General features: G+C 33.7%; 2 protein-coding genes across 4 annotated transcripts; one reads left to right on the top strand and one right to left on the bottom strand.

Moving 5' to 3' along the window:
• Nucleotides 1-355: 355 nt before the first annotated feature.
• Ac13E (Adenylyl cyclase 13E) lies at nt 356-7772 on the top strand. Its single transcript, XM_033478716.2, has 8 exons — nt 356-1131; nt 1556-1855; nt 1937-3306; nt 3388-3642; nt 3729-4183; nt 4262-4417; nt 4499-4698; nt 4782-7772. Exons 2-8 carry the CDS (start codon nt 1566-1568, stop codon nt 6451-6453), a joined length of 4398 nt encoding a protein of 1465 aa, XP_033334607.2. The 5' UTR covers nt 356-1131; nt 1556-1565; the 3' UTR covers nt 6454-7772.
• A 946-nt stretch (nt 7773-8718) lies between these two features.
• On the bottom strand, nt 8719-15185 carry Ranbp21 (exportin-5-like protein Ranbp21). Of its 3 annotated transcripts, none has more exons than XM_033479199.2 (9): nt 15100-15185; nt 13143-13843; nt 12747-13064; nt 11254-12657; nt 10931-11185; nt 10701-10824; nt 10290-10626; nt 9836-10205; nt 8719-9755 (listed from the first exon to the last, which is right to left on the bottom strand). In XM_033479199.2, exons 2-9 carry the CDS (start codon nt 13827-13829, stop codon nt 9594-9596), a joined length of 3657 nt encoding a protein of 1218 aa, XP_033335090.1. In that variant the 5' UTR covers nt 13830-13843; nt 15100-15185; the 3' UTR covers nt 8719-9593. The 3 variants fall into 3 exon arrangements, with proteins under 3 accessions (XP_033335090.1, XP_033335088.1, XP_033335089.1); XM_033479197.2 differs by lacking the exon at nt 15100-15185 and adding an exon at nt 14708-14882; XM_033479198.2 differs by lacking the exon at nt 15100-15185 and adding an exon at nt 14566-14679.
• Between the last annotated feature and the right edge of the window lie 19 nt (nt 15186-15204).

Below are 15204 nucleotides of genomic sequence, written 5' to 3'. Positions count from 1 at the left end.
TAATGAAACTACAAAACACTTGCATCAAATGTGAGGAAATGGCGGCGATAACATAAATTGCAACGAAAATACAGTCACAATTTCACCATAAGAGGCACAACTATTGCGAGTACAATAGGCACTTTACCGTGCGTGATTCAAACCATAATATTTCTGATTAGTACAATTTTTACAATTAGTACATATCGCCACACTATTTCTAATAATCTAAATCTTCGTGCCCTGTTAATTGTTATTCTACCTTGTAAAAGAGTATTTCTATTTCTAGATTCTTTCCCTTTTTCAGATTTCTGTTTCTAGATCTCTTCCTTTTAATACTAAGAAAATCTTGAAATTCTTATTTTTAAATACTACTGTTTCCGATGTTAACCTTAACGCAGGTATTTTAATTCCTATGACGACATAACTATTCTGAAATTTTGAATTTTTAAATGGAAAAGAAATTAAGAGATTAAATTTAATGTGAAATTATTGACCTTAGCTTGTTGTTGCTTCCGCATGCTTTACATACCCGCTTTCACATTTTCGCGCGTTATATTCTCCACGAACTCGCTACGGCTACGAAGAAACTCGCTAACATATTTGTGCCTGGTTGGAAAAATGAATGCTTGGAAGGGGAAATTGACGCATGAGGGGCCCCTCGTTTCGTCTCCTGGGGACATCGCTGGTTTAAAGTTTAATTGAACTTTGCGCTAAATATTTTTCCATCCCGTGACACTCATTCTCAGGGCAACTCATTTGTAAAACACGAGTGAATGTGTTAAACGAGTGTATGAGCTTTCTACATACATATTCGTGGGCGCTGTCATCGACAGATTCAAGATGGCTATGGTGCATTATAGAAGAGAAAATTCGAAACATTTGAATGAGAGTTTTTAATAATATACAATTGTAAATTTGTTACAACAAATTGGTTTTAGTTCTGGTGCATAAGAATAATTATTTTGCTCACGAATGTTACGCACGCCACGCAAACAAGTCGAATACCAAAATGACATTTTTCAAAGCAAGCTGATTAAGCGAAGAATCTCCGATGTCTGCGGGGAAGATGATTTCCTTAGTTTTGTGGCGATTTCGCCAGTGATCGAAGCTAATTAACCGGCTGTAACTTTCTCTGTCAAAAGAATTAACGTATGTAAATACATATATTTTTTTGACGACGGTATCATCCATTGTAAATTAAGTTAAGTTAAGAAACACGCTGTCATTTGAAATAAATATTCTATAACTACCTTCATCGTAATTGGATGAGTTAAATATCCACTGTAACTGTTAAATTGTCTTTAAAGTACAAACGCGAATTTGAATGATGAATGTCTATAATCTCGGTAAAGTAACAATTATTTGAAATAACTTTAGTAATATATATATATATATATATATATATATATATATATATATATATATATATATTTTAAATTGTGTTGACAAAAATCTTAATTTATTTTACAATACATTTATCTTGTAACTATACATTAATGTTTCTATTTCTAAATTAAGCTGTAAAGTAGTTTTTTCTATAAATAATACAAATTAAAATAACATTTGTTTTTAGTATTATTTGAATGTCAGGTATGACTCCTCCTTTAAATCGAAAACGTAGCTCGTCTGTTAGTTTCACAAGAGCTAAAGATGATAGCGAAGGTGCTGCAGATGAAATTCATATATCTTTAGCACCATGCATACAAACATATTTGACACATAATGGTCAAGGTCGCGGATGTTGTGGAATTAGCCTTCCAGTACCATTTGAACGTGCAGCACCAAGGTCTTGGTGGAATCCAAAATTTGATTCTGAAATACTTGAAGAACAATTTAAAAGAAGTGCCTTTCCACAAATTAGATTAAGATTCCGGTATGTAGCATAATAACACACAATTTGTCTTATGCCGTATATGTATACGTATATATTTATACATATATATATATATTTCAGATATGCCTTAACATATATTTTATTGGTTTCTTTATCGTGGTTTGCATACTTTGTTATAATTGGAACAGAATATAATACTACATCATGGCCTGCTATAACAGTAGTATTCACAATTATTGGAACCATGGTATCGGCAGTCTTATATTTAACACATACAGATTATTACAAAACCTATGTGCTACAAATTTCATTAGGTGTTGCATTTATGCTTTGCATATTATCTTTACTTTTTCTTGCAATAGTACCACCTTACATAGATGGCTTAACTCTAGTCGGACATTTTGCATTGTGCTCAGAGATTCTATTACTGATTTACACTGTGTTGCCAATGCCATTATATGTTTGCGTGGGTATATCAACAGTTTATTCCTTTCTATTTGAATTTTTGACTGCCTACCTATATGGTACAAAAACTGCAAGACAAAAGTTTTTTAGCAAATATAATTTAACAATTAATTCTGCAGAAAATAATACTGCGCTAGATTATATCACAAATGTGATGCACAATGACAACGAATATGTAACAGCAAGTATGAAATCAAATATGAATGTATCATTATTTCAAGGTTCAAAGTTATTAAGCGAAGCTTTAAATGATACAAATGGTTTAAAGAACTTAAATTCCAACATAACATCAACATTAGCTAATGTTAATTTCATTATAAATGCTTCTACCAACAACTTAATTTCCAAAGGAGCGAGCAGTACAACCTCAGTATTGGGAGAAAATATATTGCCTCATAAAAGCGACGAAATGTCGAGTTATTTTTTAAGTAGTAACATATCGAGTCGTTCGTACTCAGACGATAATTATTTTTCTACAAGTCTTGGAATAAGAATCCTAATGCAAGTCTGCATTCATTTGATAGGTATACATATTTTAATAATGACTTTTGTAAGAATGCGTGGTACATTTATGAAAGTTGGTCAGTCACTATTAGTCCGACGTCAATTGGAAATGGAAAAGCAACTTAAAGAAAAAATGATTCATTCGGTAATGCCACCGAAAGTCGCGGCCTGGTTAATGGAAGAAAGTGAGCGCGAAAGAGAGCGTGAAGATTCTTTAAAGAAAGGGTCTATACCGTCCAATAATACGGATATACGTTCACTATTTCGTCCTTTCAATATGCATTCAATGGAAAATGTTAGTATTCTATTTGCTGATATTGTTGGGTTTACTCGAATGAGTTCCAATAAAACTGCAGAACAATTGGTAGGCATTTTAAATGATTTATTCGAGAGATTTGACGATTTGTGCGAAGATCACGGGTGTGAGAAAATTTCTACATTGGGGGACTGTTATTATTGTGTAAGTGGATGTCCAGAACCAAGGCCCGATCATGCAAAATGCTGTATCGAAATGGGATTAGGTAATTTATCCCCTTCCTAATGTTTTGAAAAAGTGTTTTGAAAAAGTAGGTACAAAATAATCTACACATGTTCTTTAACAGCTATGATAGAAGCTATAAAACAGTTTGATATAGAAAGAAGAGAGGGAGTTAATATGAGAGTTGGAGTACACACTGGAACTGTGCTGTGTGGAATTGTAGGTACCAAAAGATTTAAATTTGATGTTTGGTCAAATGATGTGACGTTGGCAAATAAGTTAGAAAGCACAGGAAAACCAGGAAGAGTTCATTTAAGTGAAAACACATTACGTTTTCTAAATGATCAATACATTACAGAAGATGGAGATCTGATAAATGGTATATAACTTGTTTAAAATTAATCATAAAAGTTTATATAAGAGAATAGTTTCTGGCGATAAAATAAGGAATATAATTTGTTTTAGGTATAAAGACTTATTTTATCAAAAGTCGGAAATCAGATTTCACCAGTCAATTCATAACTAGTATTATACAATCTCCAAAAAGTATATCTCCTCTGATGCAGTCGCGTCATCGCTTGGCCTCTTGCAATAATCCGTATAGATCGAAAAATCACTACCTTCATATGGTTACTAATGCAAGTAATTATAGAATGAAAGCAAACTCTCTGCCAAGTATTTTAGACTCTGAGAATGGAGATACCGATATTGGGGATGAGAAGGGAAATGTGAATAAAAGTCCAATATCCGTCGCTAGTTACGGTAAGAAAAAGGTGCGAAACAAACCGTGGAAATACTTACAAAGACAACGAACTACAGAAGAAATGACTCCATTAGAAATGGAAGAAGCCAAAGCAATCATTGTCGATCGATCGAAAACTGAATCTCAATCGTATGAAGATCGTAACGGATTTAGGCAGGTCAATCACATCGATAAATATTCTCCATAATATTCGATTGTATTGTCTCATTCGTATATAAGTTTTATTTCTTTACAGAATACATCTCAGAATGACATTGAAATGGATCCAAACCCTGTACCTTCTAGTCCTTTATTATCTGGTCAAGAGCCACTCAGTCGTGCCTCTTCAATGTGTAGTAGAAAAGATTCTGGAATCAGAAGTAATAGTAGGCGTAGCAGTATACAGCAGCAGGTATTACTGTTTGGAAATATAGTGACACAGATAAGATATAAATTAAGTTCGGTTACATTCAGCTTAATTTTCATGTTTTAGTTATTTTTGATGAATGGTATGGCTCAGGGAGACTTACTGGCACATAGAGTGAGTGGCTACTATACTTCTAGTTCGACGTTGAACTCTGTTCATGAGCCGCCGTCTTCAGTACCACCCTATCCATTTCCTCCAGCAGTTACAGACACTTTTGGTGCATGTTTTCATAAATTAAGAAAACAGTCAGATCTACAATTAATCAGGTTAATACCTAACATTAAAATTTCGTTTTATATGTTTCAAGAAAAGATAACGTGATTTGTATTATTTTGTTTTTATCATAAAGGTGCGTTCAAGATAATGTAAGTTCCCAACGATCATACTTCGTGAAACCACCACTTTCGAGTGTAACACTTTTCTTCAAGGATAAGGAAATGGAAATGGAATACAGGGAGAATGCTCATAAAGTCAACGAATGTATCAGTGGTAATCCTCCCACGCTGGCTACCTCGAGGTTCAATACGTATTTTGATATTTTGATATCGGCACTGGTGTACACTGCCGTATCGGTTGCCTTATTCTTGCTTTGCGAGCCGACATTGTACTATCTGATTTTTCTAGTATGTGCAACTACGATTCAAATTGTAGCGGTGTCGCTATGTGTCCGTCAGCTTTTATCCCCGAATATGGTTCACGCGACATTAACACAGGAAATATTTAAGTTCTTCTCGCAATGGTATCCTTGGCATATTTGCGGTGCTATTCTGGTTGGTTTACCGATCATATCTATACTGCTTAATTACACGTGTAGCAATTTGCATAATTTAGATAATTTCGAGTATTATTATGGATACTTGGTCTTTATTGGTTTAGTGCATTTTTGTAATTTTACGCAACTCAATTGTTGGATGAAGAATTTTCTAGTAACGTTTATGGGCATGTTGTTTCTTTTCCTTGTAATAACTCACATATCGTACAACCAACAGAATCACGGTAATCAATTTGCCAATGATTCATTGCGTCATTTACAATCGTTAGAAAATCAACGGGTCACTAATTTAAGTAATCGAATCAGTGAAACGACTACGAAAGAAGTATTTGACAATACTCTTACTCTTATTCATGAATACAGAACTATACTTACGAGACAACGAGAGGCGGAAATTAAATACAACGAAAGATTGTACAATTCCGAAATTTTTTTAGATATGATACTATTACTGTTATTAGTGTGGTTTTTGAATCGCGAGTTTGAAATCAGTTATCGGCTTAGCTTCCACGGGAACGCAGTTGCGGCACAAGACAAAAGTCGCGTGCAATCGATGAAGAACCAAGCTGATTGGCTTTTACACAATATTATACCGAAATATGTTGCCGATCAGTTAAAAACTACCGCCAAATATTCGCAAAATCACAAGACCGTGGGAATCATCTTCGCGAGCATAGTGAACTTTAATGAACTCTACGACGAGTCTTATTTAGGTGGTAAAGAGTATCTGCGCGTGTTGAACGAGCTCATTAGTGATTTCGACGAGCTTCTGGAAATGCCAGAATACTCAAATGTGGAAAAGATCAAAACTATCGGTAGCACGTTCATGGCAGCGAGTGGATTAAATCCGCAAGTTAGGCAACAAAGTCAGCACGAGTACACGCACCTTTTCCAACTATTAGACTTTGCTATGGCGATGCATAAAGTAATGTACGATTTTAACAGAGATTTGTTAGGTTTTAAATTAATTTTGAGGATCGGTTTTAATTATGGAGACGTTACCGCCGGCGTAATCGGAGCTACAAAATTGTACTATGACATTTGGGGTGACGCTGTAAATATTGCATCTAGAATGGACTCCACAGGAGTCGCCGGAAGAATACAGGTAGCCAAAAACTCGTTGGATGTTCTATCGGAAAAATATGAATTTGAACCACGCGGCCAAGTTTATGTTAAGGGAAAAGATAATATGAATGTGTTTTTATTAATAGGGAAAAAGGACGATATTAATGCTACGACGAGTGCTTAAAAACTATATGTCTCGAATGTCTAACGATCGAATCGATACGATTTGTCTACGAATTTTTCAATTTTACGTTACACTTCACGTACACCGAGAGCGTACGATCTTTTCTAGGTCAGATTTCTAACGATATTCGCGATAAATCTATCGTCTACGTTGCAAGTAAAAACAAAAGAGTACTTTGCTCTTCAATTGCTCGCTTATTAAAGATATTTATTCTTAAATGAAATGTTCACTGTATTTTTTTACGTAATTTAAGAGCATTGAATGCGAGACCTACCAAAACCTACCTTTATAAAGTACAAAATCAGAGTCGTCTTGAAATTATAAAAGAGAAATTTCCTTTATACATTATAGTACATATAATATACGCGGGACATTTATCGAGTTAATTAGTACGCATAATTGTTGTTTGTGTGCTTTCTGTATGAACGAAACGCGAGTGAGCGAATAAACAAATGCATGACCAAGCAACGGTCATCGTCGACAGTTCCTAGTAAACGTGTGACTTATTCGATAACTGTCTGTTATTTCGTGTACAAAGTATCATTCTAATATTTTCTTTCGTTAATTCCTTCAGTTTCGATTGTGATCGGACAGTTTGCTTGTTTTCACCAATGCGAATAATTAATCAGAATGACTTATATTGTAAACTGCATTTGGAAAAGAGTCGCGTCGTTTTTGAAGTGTCAACAAAGTGTCATAACAAAGTACCTCGAGTTTCATAGAGAGATTAGTGAGATCGAAAATTCGTATTTAATTTCTCAGCGCATTTCTTAAAGAAATAATCTACTAAGAACAGGGCCATACGAATCTAAGTAATTAGAGCAACTGCTGAATTTGCAAACCAATTATCAATTATTATAAGAGATTTAGAGTTCTTCATAAGTCTAGTTTTGTTTAAAAAAAAAAGTGCACATAAGGGTGAAATGTCAATGTCAATTTTGGGCCTCATCTTTCAATAAATTGCATTAAGATATTAAAAATCTGTGACTCTGATGAGTATAGAATTTTTGTGATGGGACATTTTGGGACAAACTTGTCACCTATCCATGCTACAATTACATATATTAATTAAGTGAATACGATCCTGGATTATTTTTTATTGACTTTTTACGAGTCTGAGATTAGAAAATGAAAAAGAACCTGTTTTAAGGTTGTTATAATTCTCAAAAACGTAGTACTCAGTAATTCCATGTGATCATAACATTCTGTTCCAGTTGAACTACAATAAAAGCAAATTATTGAAATCCTTTAGTAAAAGTGTCCCAGGATTTACACCAATAATTATCATGTCAAATAATAAAGGCGTGTTTTATAAATTAGCATTCCATCAGATTTTGTTACCTAATATTTATTTTTTCTAAAGTATCGAGAAAGAAATATATAAAATGATATTTAAAAAGAAACTAATATCTCTTTTGGTATTTTAACTGCAATCGAATTCTAAAAACTATTTATATGGGTACAAAAACTCCCTTCCATGTATTTTTTCTATTTGTACTTACATTAAAAAGAGTATGAATCTCACAATTTTTATGAATATTTACATTGGCTAGCAGAAAAAAGTAATAAAATTTTAAACCTATAGAAATTTAATTTTTGTCAACTCTGTTTGAAAACATTTAGTAATACTTTAAGACGAAATATATTTTCGGGAAGTTTAATTAAAAATAAATGCAATTTTCGATACTATAGGCAGTATGAACACATATAACGTACTTTAATATCAAGTATTGATACTTGAAACTTTTCAAATACATTGACATATCTAACAAAAATTACTATAATTTTTAAATCTCTGTATACCTATTATTGTAATTCCGTTTTTTAAAAAACACAGTCTCTATTGTAATAATCTTTTGTCGTTTGAATATCACTTGTGATGATTGTCATATATAAAATGACTAATTAGTAATATCCATGATTTTGTGTATAGTGTCACTATTGAATATATGATGGCAATCGTATTACAAAGTGTTAATCCAAGTTTCTTGCAATAGCTGAAGTGCTAGTTTTCACAATAATATAACTAATTAAAAATAACTTTAAAATTATTAGTAACATAATACGAAAATATATATATTACATTTTTAATCGATAATTACTACTTAAAAGTGTCAGCAAGTGGAATGCCACATTGTCACCAACTTCAATAAAATTATTTAATAAAATAATTCCATATATAACGAATGGTCTTTGTATTTTTTTTTAAATAGCAGAAACTCCTATATGAGACAACAAATATTCATTAAATTTAGAACACAAATATTGATTCAAAATGTTATATTGTAACAGCGCTTTTAAAAAGTGCCAAGAAATTTACAGATTTTGCTTGTTCGAGAACAATTGTGAATGATTTGCATAAAAACTTTTATACCAAATTGTAAAAATTGTTTTGTATAAATCAACAACCTCTGTATTATATATTATAGCGAAATATTGTTTACAAATTCGTTCTACGCATTATGTGATCATTTAAAATCATGCTGCTGTTTTACATTGTTATAGGAGATTTTATGTAAATGAAGAAGAATAGAAATAAATGCGTGCAACTTAATATATAATTTATCAATTATTTAGACTCTGTTTTGTTTGTTTTAATTTCTTATATCAGAATTGTTGCATGTTGTTCTTTATCGACGAACGTCTTTCTTATGTTACAAGTGCGTATTTCTACACACTACACATACTGTGCATACACACATACAGATTCTCGCACGCATGCATCCCTAGATACCCATTGAACAAATTGTAATTTTTATAAGTTAAAATCCCGAACCAAAAATAAGATAGATTTCATAAATAGCATTAGATTTTTTTACAAACTATTCACAATTGACGTTGAATGCGTGCGTAAGCGTAATGTTTTCAATTTTATTTTCTATCTGTGACACATACATACAATACGTAGTTTACGTATGTATCATGCAGTTGTTCCAGACTGTATGCACACGTTCAACCTCACGAATAATTAAAAAAATTGCTCGAAGGAAACTTATTCTATGACATCTTATTTTCGGTACAGGATTTCCTTATCTATAATTCCATTTTCGTTTTCTAGGAGGTCGCTTTCACGATGGCTTTTTGTTATTTATCAATTCTGACCAGGTGTTCATGATATGGTCATCTAAATGTAGTTTCTGCTACGTCGGTCCTGCAAATAAAGCTGTGATACCAGTATCAGTAGCATTATTAGAAATATCGTCGACGCGTATTTGTTGCGATTTCCCAAAAACTTCTATCCGTGGTAAATTATCTATCTTAACTTCTTTACGGAATAACTGACCGACACTTCGACCAACAAGCTGTAATAAATATCATATAATATACATTTATACGATAATACAGTTTTGTTATATTTCCTCTAAAATTTCAGCAATTTTACCTGATTTGTAATCTTCTTGAAAAGATCCTTCTTTCCTTTCTCGATCTTATTACCTTTAGTACTAACTATGGCCATCTTCTCGTCAAAACGCTGTAGGTCAGTAGGATTTATCCCCGGAATTTTTTGCATTACTTCGATAATATTTGGAAATTTAGGTCGCAGACATTCGTACACTTGTGTACCCAAAGTTATAAGCGAACCCTGATTAGCCTCGTGTTGGCCATGAAGCTGTAAACCTTGGAGAATAGCTACCATAATGTGCGCAGCCATAGCAGGTGTTAGACTACCATCAGCTGCTAATGCTCGAACAACTGGCCCCGTTAGCATTGTAGCTTTCAAACTAGCATTTGAATCATTCCAAGTCAAAGCTCTAAATAAAATAAAAATCATAATTTCGAAATTCTATTAATTTTTATACTTGATATAAAATTAAAATACTAGAAGTGTTCATTACCCTAAGACGCATAAGACAACACTATGACACGTCGATGGATGTCGAAGGACAAAAGTACCCAATTCACTGACGACTTCTGCAACTATACTATTGCCACGCGACGATGGATGATCTATTGCCATTCCCCCTATCTCTTGTTCCATTGTATCTAGAGGTGTTGCATCACTAGCTGCACCTCCGACAAGGGCTACTTTCAATACATCTACAAAGTCTCTCGTTAAATTTCGATTTAACATGTCAGTAATAACTTCTTGTGTGTCAGTATTTTCTTCATCTAAACCACCAGACTCGTAAAGATGTGCAATATACTGCCACTTGGCACTTAATCTTTGGCACACTGCAAAACGTAATTAAAATTGAAACGAATGTCAATCAAATGTTACCAAAGAATAGAAGAAGACAATATATTACTATGCGTGGAAACGTGAGCCAGTACAGGTACTAGAACACTTTCATAAAATGCAGGGGGGCAGTAATATATAAATGGCTTCATAAAGACACGTATGATAGGTCGCAATCTGTAGTCTGGAATCATCTGAAACCAAAGAATGAAATCTGTAGATTTAAACAGACATCTGTATGATTTTAAAGTACGCATATACTTTTCCAGAATTTTAGAAACAAAAACAATAGAAAATTACCTCCAAGTTAGAAAAAACCGAATTGATAAGTGCTGGTGCTAAACCAGGTAATTGGTAAAAGTCTCTGCCAATCATATGGAATCCACTACCTAACATATGATAGCTCTGCTCATGAATAGTACTAAGAAATGATTGCATCCGAGTAACGGCACTACCTGATGTTTGATCAGGTTCAGGGGCATTATCATTTGTTACATTCAAACCTAATAAACCTGCCTTCTCTGACTCCAATAGCTCATGAGCGCTTTTGTATCCCTAAAAACAGTATTTATTATATGTGGTTTTATTTTATTAAATGAATGATTTATCAATTATATCTTTACCTCTGATAAAGCTGCTAATGCTGCAGGAGTGAATAAAGCATTCATTACCCTGAGTAATGCGAAAAGTGTGGGCAAAAGTGGAATTACATGAGGTGTAGCAGGATTTCTATATACTGGATTTCCACTTTCGCTAAGCGCAGCAACAAAATTACCTCTTGCAGCGCGATCTGGATCGTCCGGAATAGTACATCGCTTTACAACACTCAATATTGTAAAAATGCAAACCACTAAATCACATCGATTTTGACCAGCTGGATCCTCTGTCATACTTTCAACTGGAGGTAGGTCCAATCCTACGAGTCTCATTAATTCTAGTGGACCTTTAAACGCATCAGAACCAATAGCAATAAATTTTGTCGACGCTTCATCAATTACTTCGGCGACAAATCTAGTTTGTCTTTCATAATCACAGAAGTGATTCGATATCAGTAGCAATGCTGCATACAATGTGATAGCCTCCATCTTGGATAAGGAACTAGGTTCTCTAGCCAAGCCACGAACCATTGTATGTATCTGTTCAAAAACTGGAAGAAGTAACAACGGATACTTCAAACTAATCTTGACCATAAGACTGGCTGCATGATGTCTTACATTCTTTGCTGATTTAGATCGAGTATCCTTCGTTTCACCAGGTAATTCAAATACCAGAGCAGCAAAGATCTTTTCTAGCACTCTTGGTAGGATGGCTACCCCTGGCATAGCCATTGAACCAGTTGACATAGATAGGAACACAAAAAGGGCACTAATGCAAGACAACAAAGCTGACAGTATCCAAGGATCGTGTGGAGAATAACCAATACATAATTCCAACAATTGTAAGCCAGTTTGCACGCTTGGTCGTTCGTTAATCAGAAGAATTCTTGATACAACAGAATCCAAAGCTTGTCCGACAGCATCCCATTCCTGATATTGCTGATCATTCTGTTCACATTTATATCCAAGATCTGCCATGCCTTCTGTTATTTTAGCTGTTAACCATTGCTGCACATAAGTAAATGTTACTAACGGTGCTGCCATCGTTGCTTGTCGAAATCCTTCCAATAAATCAGTTCTAAGTCTATGAACAAATACGTTAAATTCTTCTTCTGAATCGTAATCAGCGAGACAATATGAGCTCATTCCGTTACTTTGTCCACCATGTGGATATGCAACTTTTATCAATTTTGGGGCTGTGTTTTCTACATATTTTGGTACATATGTCAATAATAATTGATCCTGTTTTATTTGTTCATGTTTAAAAAGCATTATCCATATTACATTTGCCATGTGTATAAGTGTCAGACTTGAAGACATAGTAAAAGTCATTACTGTGTCTAAAAATATGTTGAAGTGTGTTGGTCGAATGCTAGAACTGTCATCTTTACACCAGAGTGCGCAAAGTTGTGTTGCCATTCCAGTTAGTACCTAAATTTATTGTTTAATTAATTTCTTAATAATATATTGAATAATTTACTCTAGTGTATTTTTTATATTACGAAAATTAATATATTTACCTGTGTGAGTTTCTTCAAAAACAAATAATGATTATTTGAGGAGTTAATAAATTCATTAGACCCAGTAACAGGTGGTACAGCAGTTGCTGCAGCATAAATATATCTTAAAGCATCTTCGGAAAATAGTATCATTAGCTGTTTTCTTTCTTCAGCTTTCCCTTTACGATTTACAATTTGTAACAAGCATTCACCAGCTGAACATTGAAATATTGGGTCTCCCAAAAGGAGACATAATATTTGCAATAGTCTACCATCTTCTGCCATGACATGATTTATTGAAATCCATTCTACGAATCCAGTTAGTGTAGATAATACTACCTATCAAATAAGAGTAATTGAGTATAGTTTTGCATATTCAACTTATTATATACTTTAAAACTTTTATGTTAAACACACCTGTACAATTTTGCTATGTGCAGCTGCCTCAGAAGTACAACCTAAACTACTCTTCTTTTGAAACTCTGAGAAATGTTGTTCCATTAATCTTAAAAAAAAGCTAAAAATCTCAGCCATATTTGTATTAAGTGCTTGATAGATGTCCTTCCTCCTTTGATTAGATTCTAACGTTTGCAAAAGGGCAACATCTTCCACAAGCCTTAGAAACACAAGAAGAACTAGTTCAGTTTGGCTTTCGCCTCTTGTACAAGCTTGACTAAGTTCAGCGAGCAGTGTAGGCCATTGTTGTGGCCATTCTCGTTTGATCATCTCTACCACAACCCGAGATAATGCATCTTTAATATGAGCTTCCTCTTGCAACAATGGTTCTGAACCTTCTTGCAGCAGTTTCATTGCATTTTCTTTTATGAAGATTTTTTCTGATTGTGATATTTGAGTCCATCGATATTTAATACAATGCTCCATAAGCTGTAGACCGAAATGACGAACTACGGAACTTCTATTTGGTGATTTCTGTGCTAGATATAGTCCACATTGTGCGCATAAAGGTGAAGATTCTTTAAAACGTTCGCAGGCATTGTATACTTCCAAACGTTGTTGCTGTGGGACATTTGGTGACATCATTACTTCTACCACTTGAGCAAGTTCCGCTGATATTTGGGCAACATCTCCTACACCAAACTCCATCCCTACCTATTATACTGTAACAAATTAATATATAACAATGTTTTGTAATTTTCTATAACAGTTTACATTTTTACTTCATTATAATTAATCAATGGTAGGTTAAAGGTATATTCTTCAACTTTTCACATGTTTGATTATCATGTTGAAGCAATAACAACAAAAATTACAAGATTTCTTGTAATACATAAATGTTTCTCGTTCTAGTTTTTAAGCTAATTTTTAAGCTAGTAAGGATAATTGTATTTGCATGTCTAGCATGCACGATAATAGATATAACTAAGATTAAGAGACAGATTCACTATACTTTACACAAATAATGATCCATGTTTTTGTAGTACTCACATAAAAACTATGGTTAAATTAAAAAAAAAGATGATGGTCAATTACTTAGCTTCAAAAACATATGTATGAAAGATATCATTGATTTATCAATTTCTACTCCAAATGACAGAACTCGCTAATATTACTTTCCTTTTTTGGAGCCAACATTTTGATAAATATTATTTATCACTGTTAAATAATCTTTTATTTTATGTTTGTCAAAGTATGATACTTACAGTAATACATACGAGGTATTGAACAAGAAAAAACATTGAAAGAACAAAATAGTACCAGAATCTCTTAAAATTCACAAAATAACGCTACTTTTTTTAAATTCAAAATTGGAGAGAAGCTTATGAAGGTAAACGTGTTTCACAAACAGTATCAGTGCTTTGTGCGTGTTATGTTTGCTTACGTGAAATAGTAGAAATTTGTGCAACACGCAGATGATACAAAATGATGTAATTAGAATGAAAGGAAAACACGAGGCGAAGCAGCTTGCGAAGTGTGCACAGCATGTCCTGGTCAGCATGCCTTGACAGAAGGTATATACTCACCTTGTAACGCGATCGTGGATCGAGACGGATCGAAGATACAGTTTGGCAAGATTTCTGCCAATATGATCCGTCAATTCATATCTGGTTGTTGTTACAGGAATTAAAAATTCGCGGCGTGCATAAATGCTGATCTTAGACGTAGCCAAATAAATTCGTTTCTGAGAGATACGCGGCACGTTGGACGATTACATATACCATACGTAAAATACCTACTGCCCTCTAGGTGATTTGAATTCAACCTAACCTTACCTTGCAATACTTGCGCTTGCATGGATTGCATGTTCTTTATGTTTATACGAAACTACGATGGTAATTGCAGCAAATGATATACGAAATCATTGTATTATAAGCGAATTGGTGAATTAAAGTAGATATTATTCATTTTGATTTACCGTACATAGATAGATTGTTGAAACTTCTTATTAACAAAATTTCTAGAGCTTGATCTCTTCAAGAAATTTTGGAGGTTATGCCGGCGATCTTTCGTCGATCTGAAC

This window comes from Megalopta genalis, chromosome 2 (genome assembly GCF_051020955.1).
Source record: "Megalopta genalis isolate 19385.01 chromosome 2, iyMegGena1_principal, whole genome shotgun sequence".
NCBI classification, from domain to species: Eukaryota; Metazoa; Arthropoda; class Insecta; order Hymenoptera; family Halictidae; genus Megalopta; species Megalopta genalis.
Note: the sequence above shows the minus strand (reverse complement) of the source record. Positions and strands in the feature narration are given on the sequence as shown.

Coding starts and splice junctions, on each gene's coding strand:
- Ranbp21 (XM_033479199.2), bottom strand. CDS start 13,829: ATGGAGTTTGGTGTAGGAGATGTTGCCCAAATATCAGCGGAACTTGCT. Junction 12,658..12,746: donor TTTTGAAGAAACTCACACAG/GTAAATATATTA, acceptor CAATAAATTTAG/GTACTAACTGGAATGGCAAC. Junction 11,186..11,253: donor CATTAGCAGCTTTATCAGAG/GTAAAGATATAA, acceptor TACTGTTTTTAG/GGATACAAAAGCGCTCATGA.
- Ac13E (XM_033478716.2), top strand. CDS start 1,566: ATGTCAGGTATGACTCCTCCTTTAAATCGAAAACGTAGCTCGTCTGTT. Junction 3,307..3,387: donor CTGTATCGAAATGGGATTAG/GTAATTTATCCC, acceptor GTTCTTTAACAG/CTATGATAGAAGCTATAAAA. Junction 3,643..3,728: donor AGATGGAGATCTGATAAATG/GTATATAACTTG, acceptor AATTTGTTTTAG/GTATAAAGACTTATTTTATC.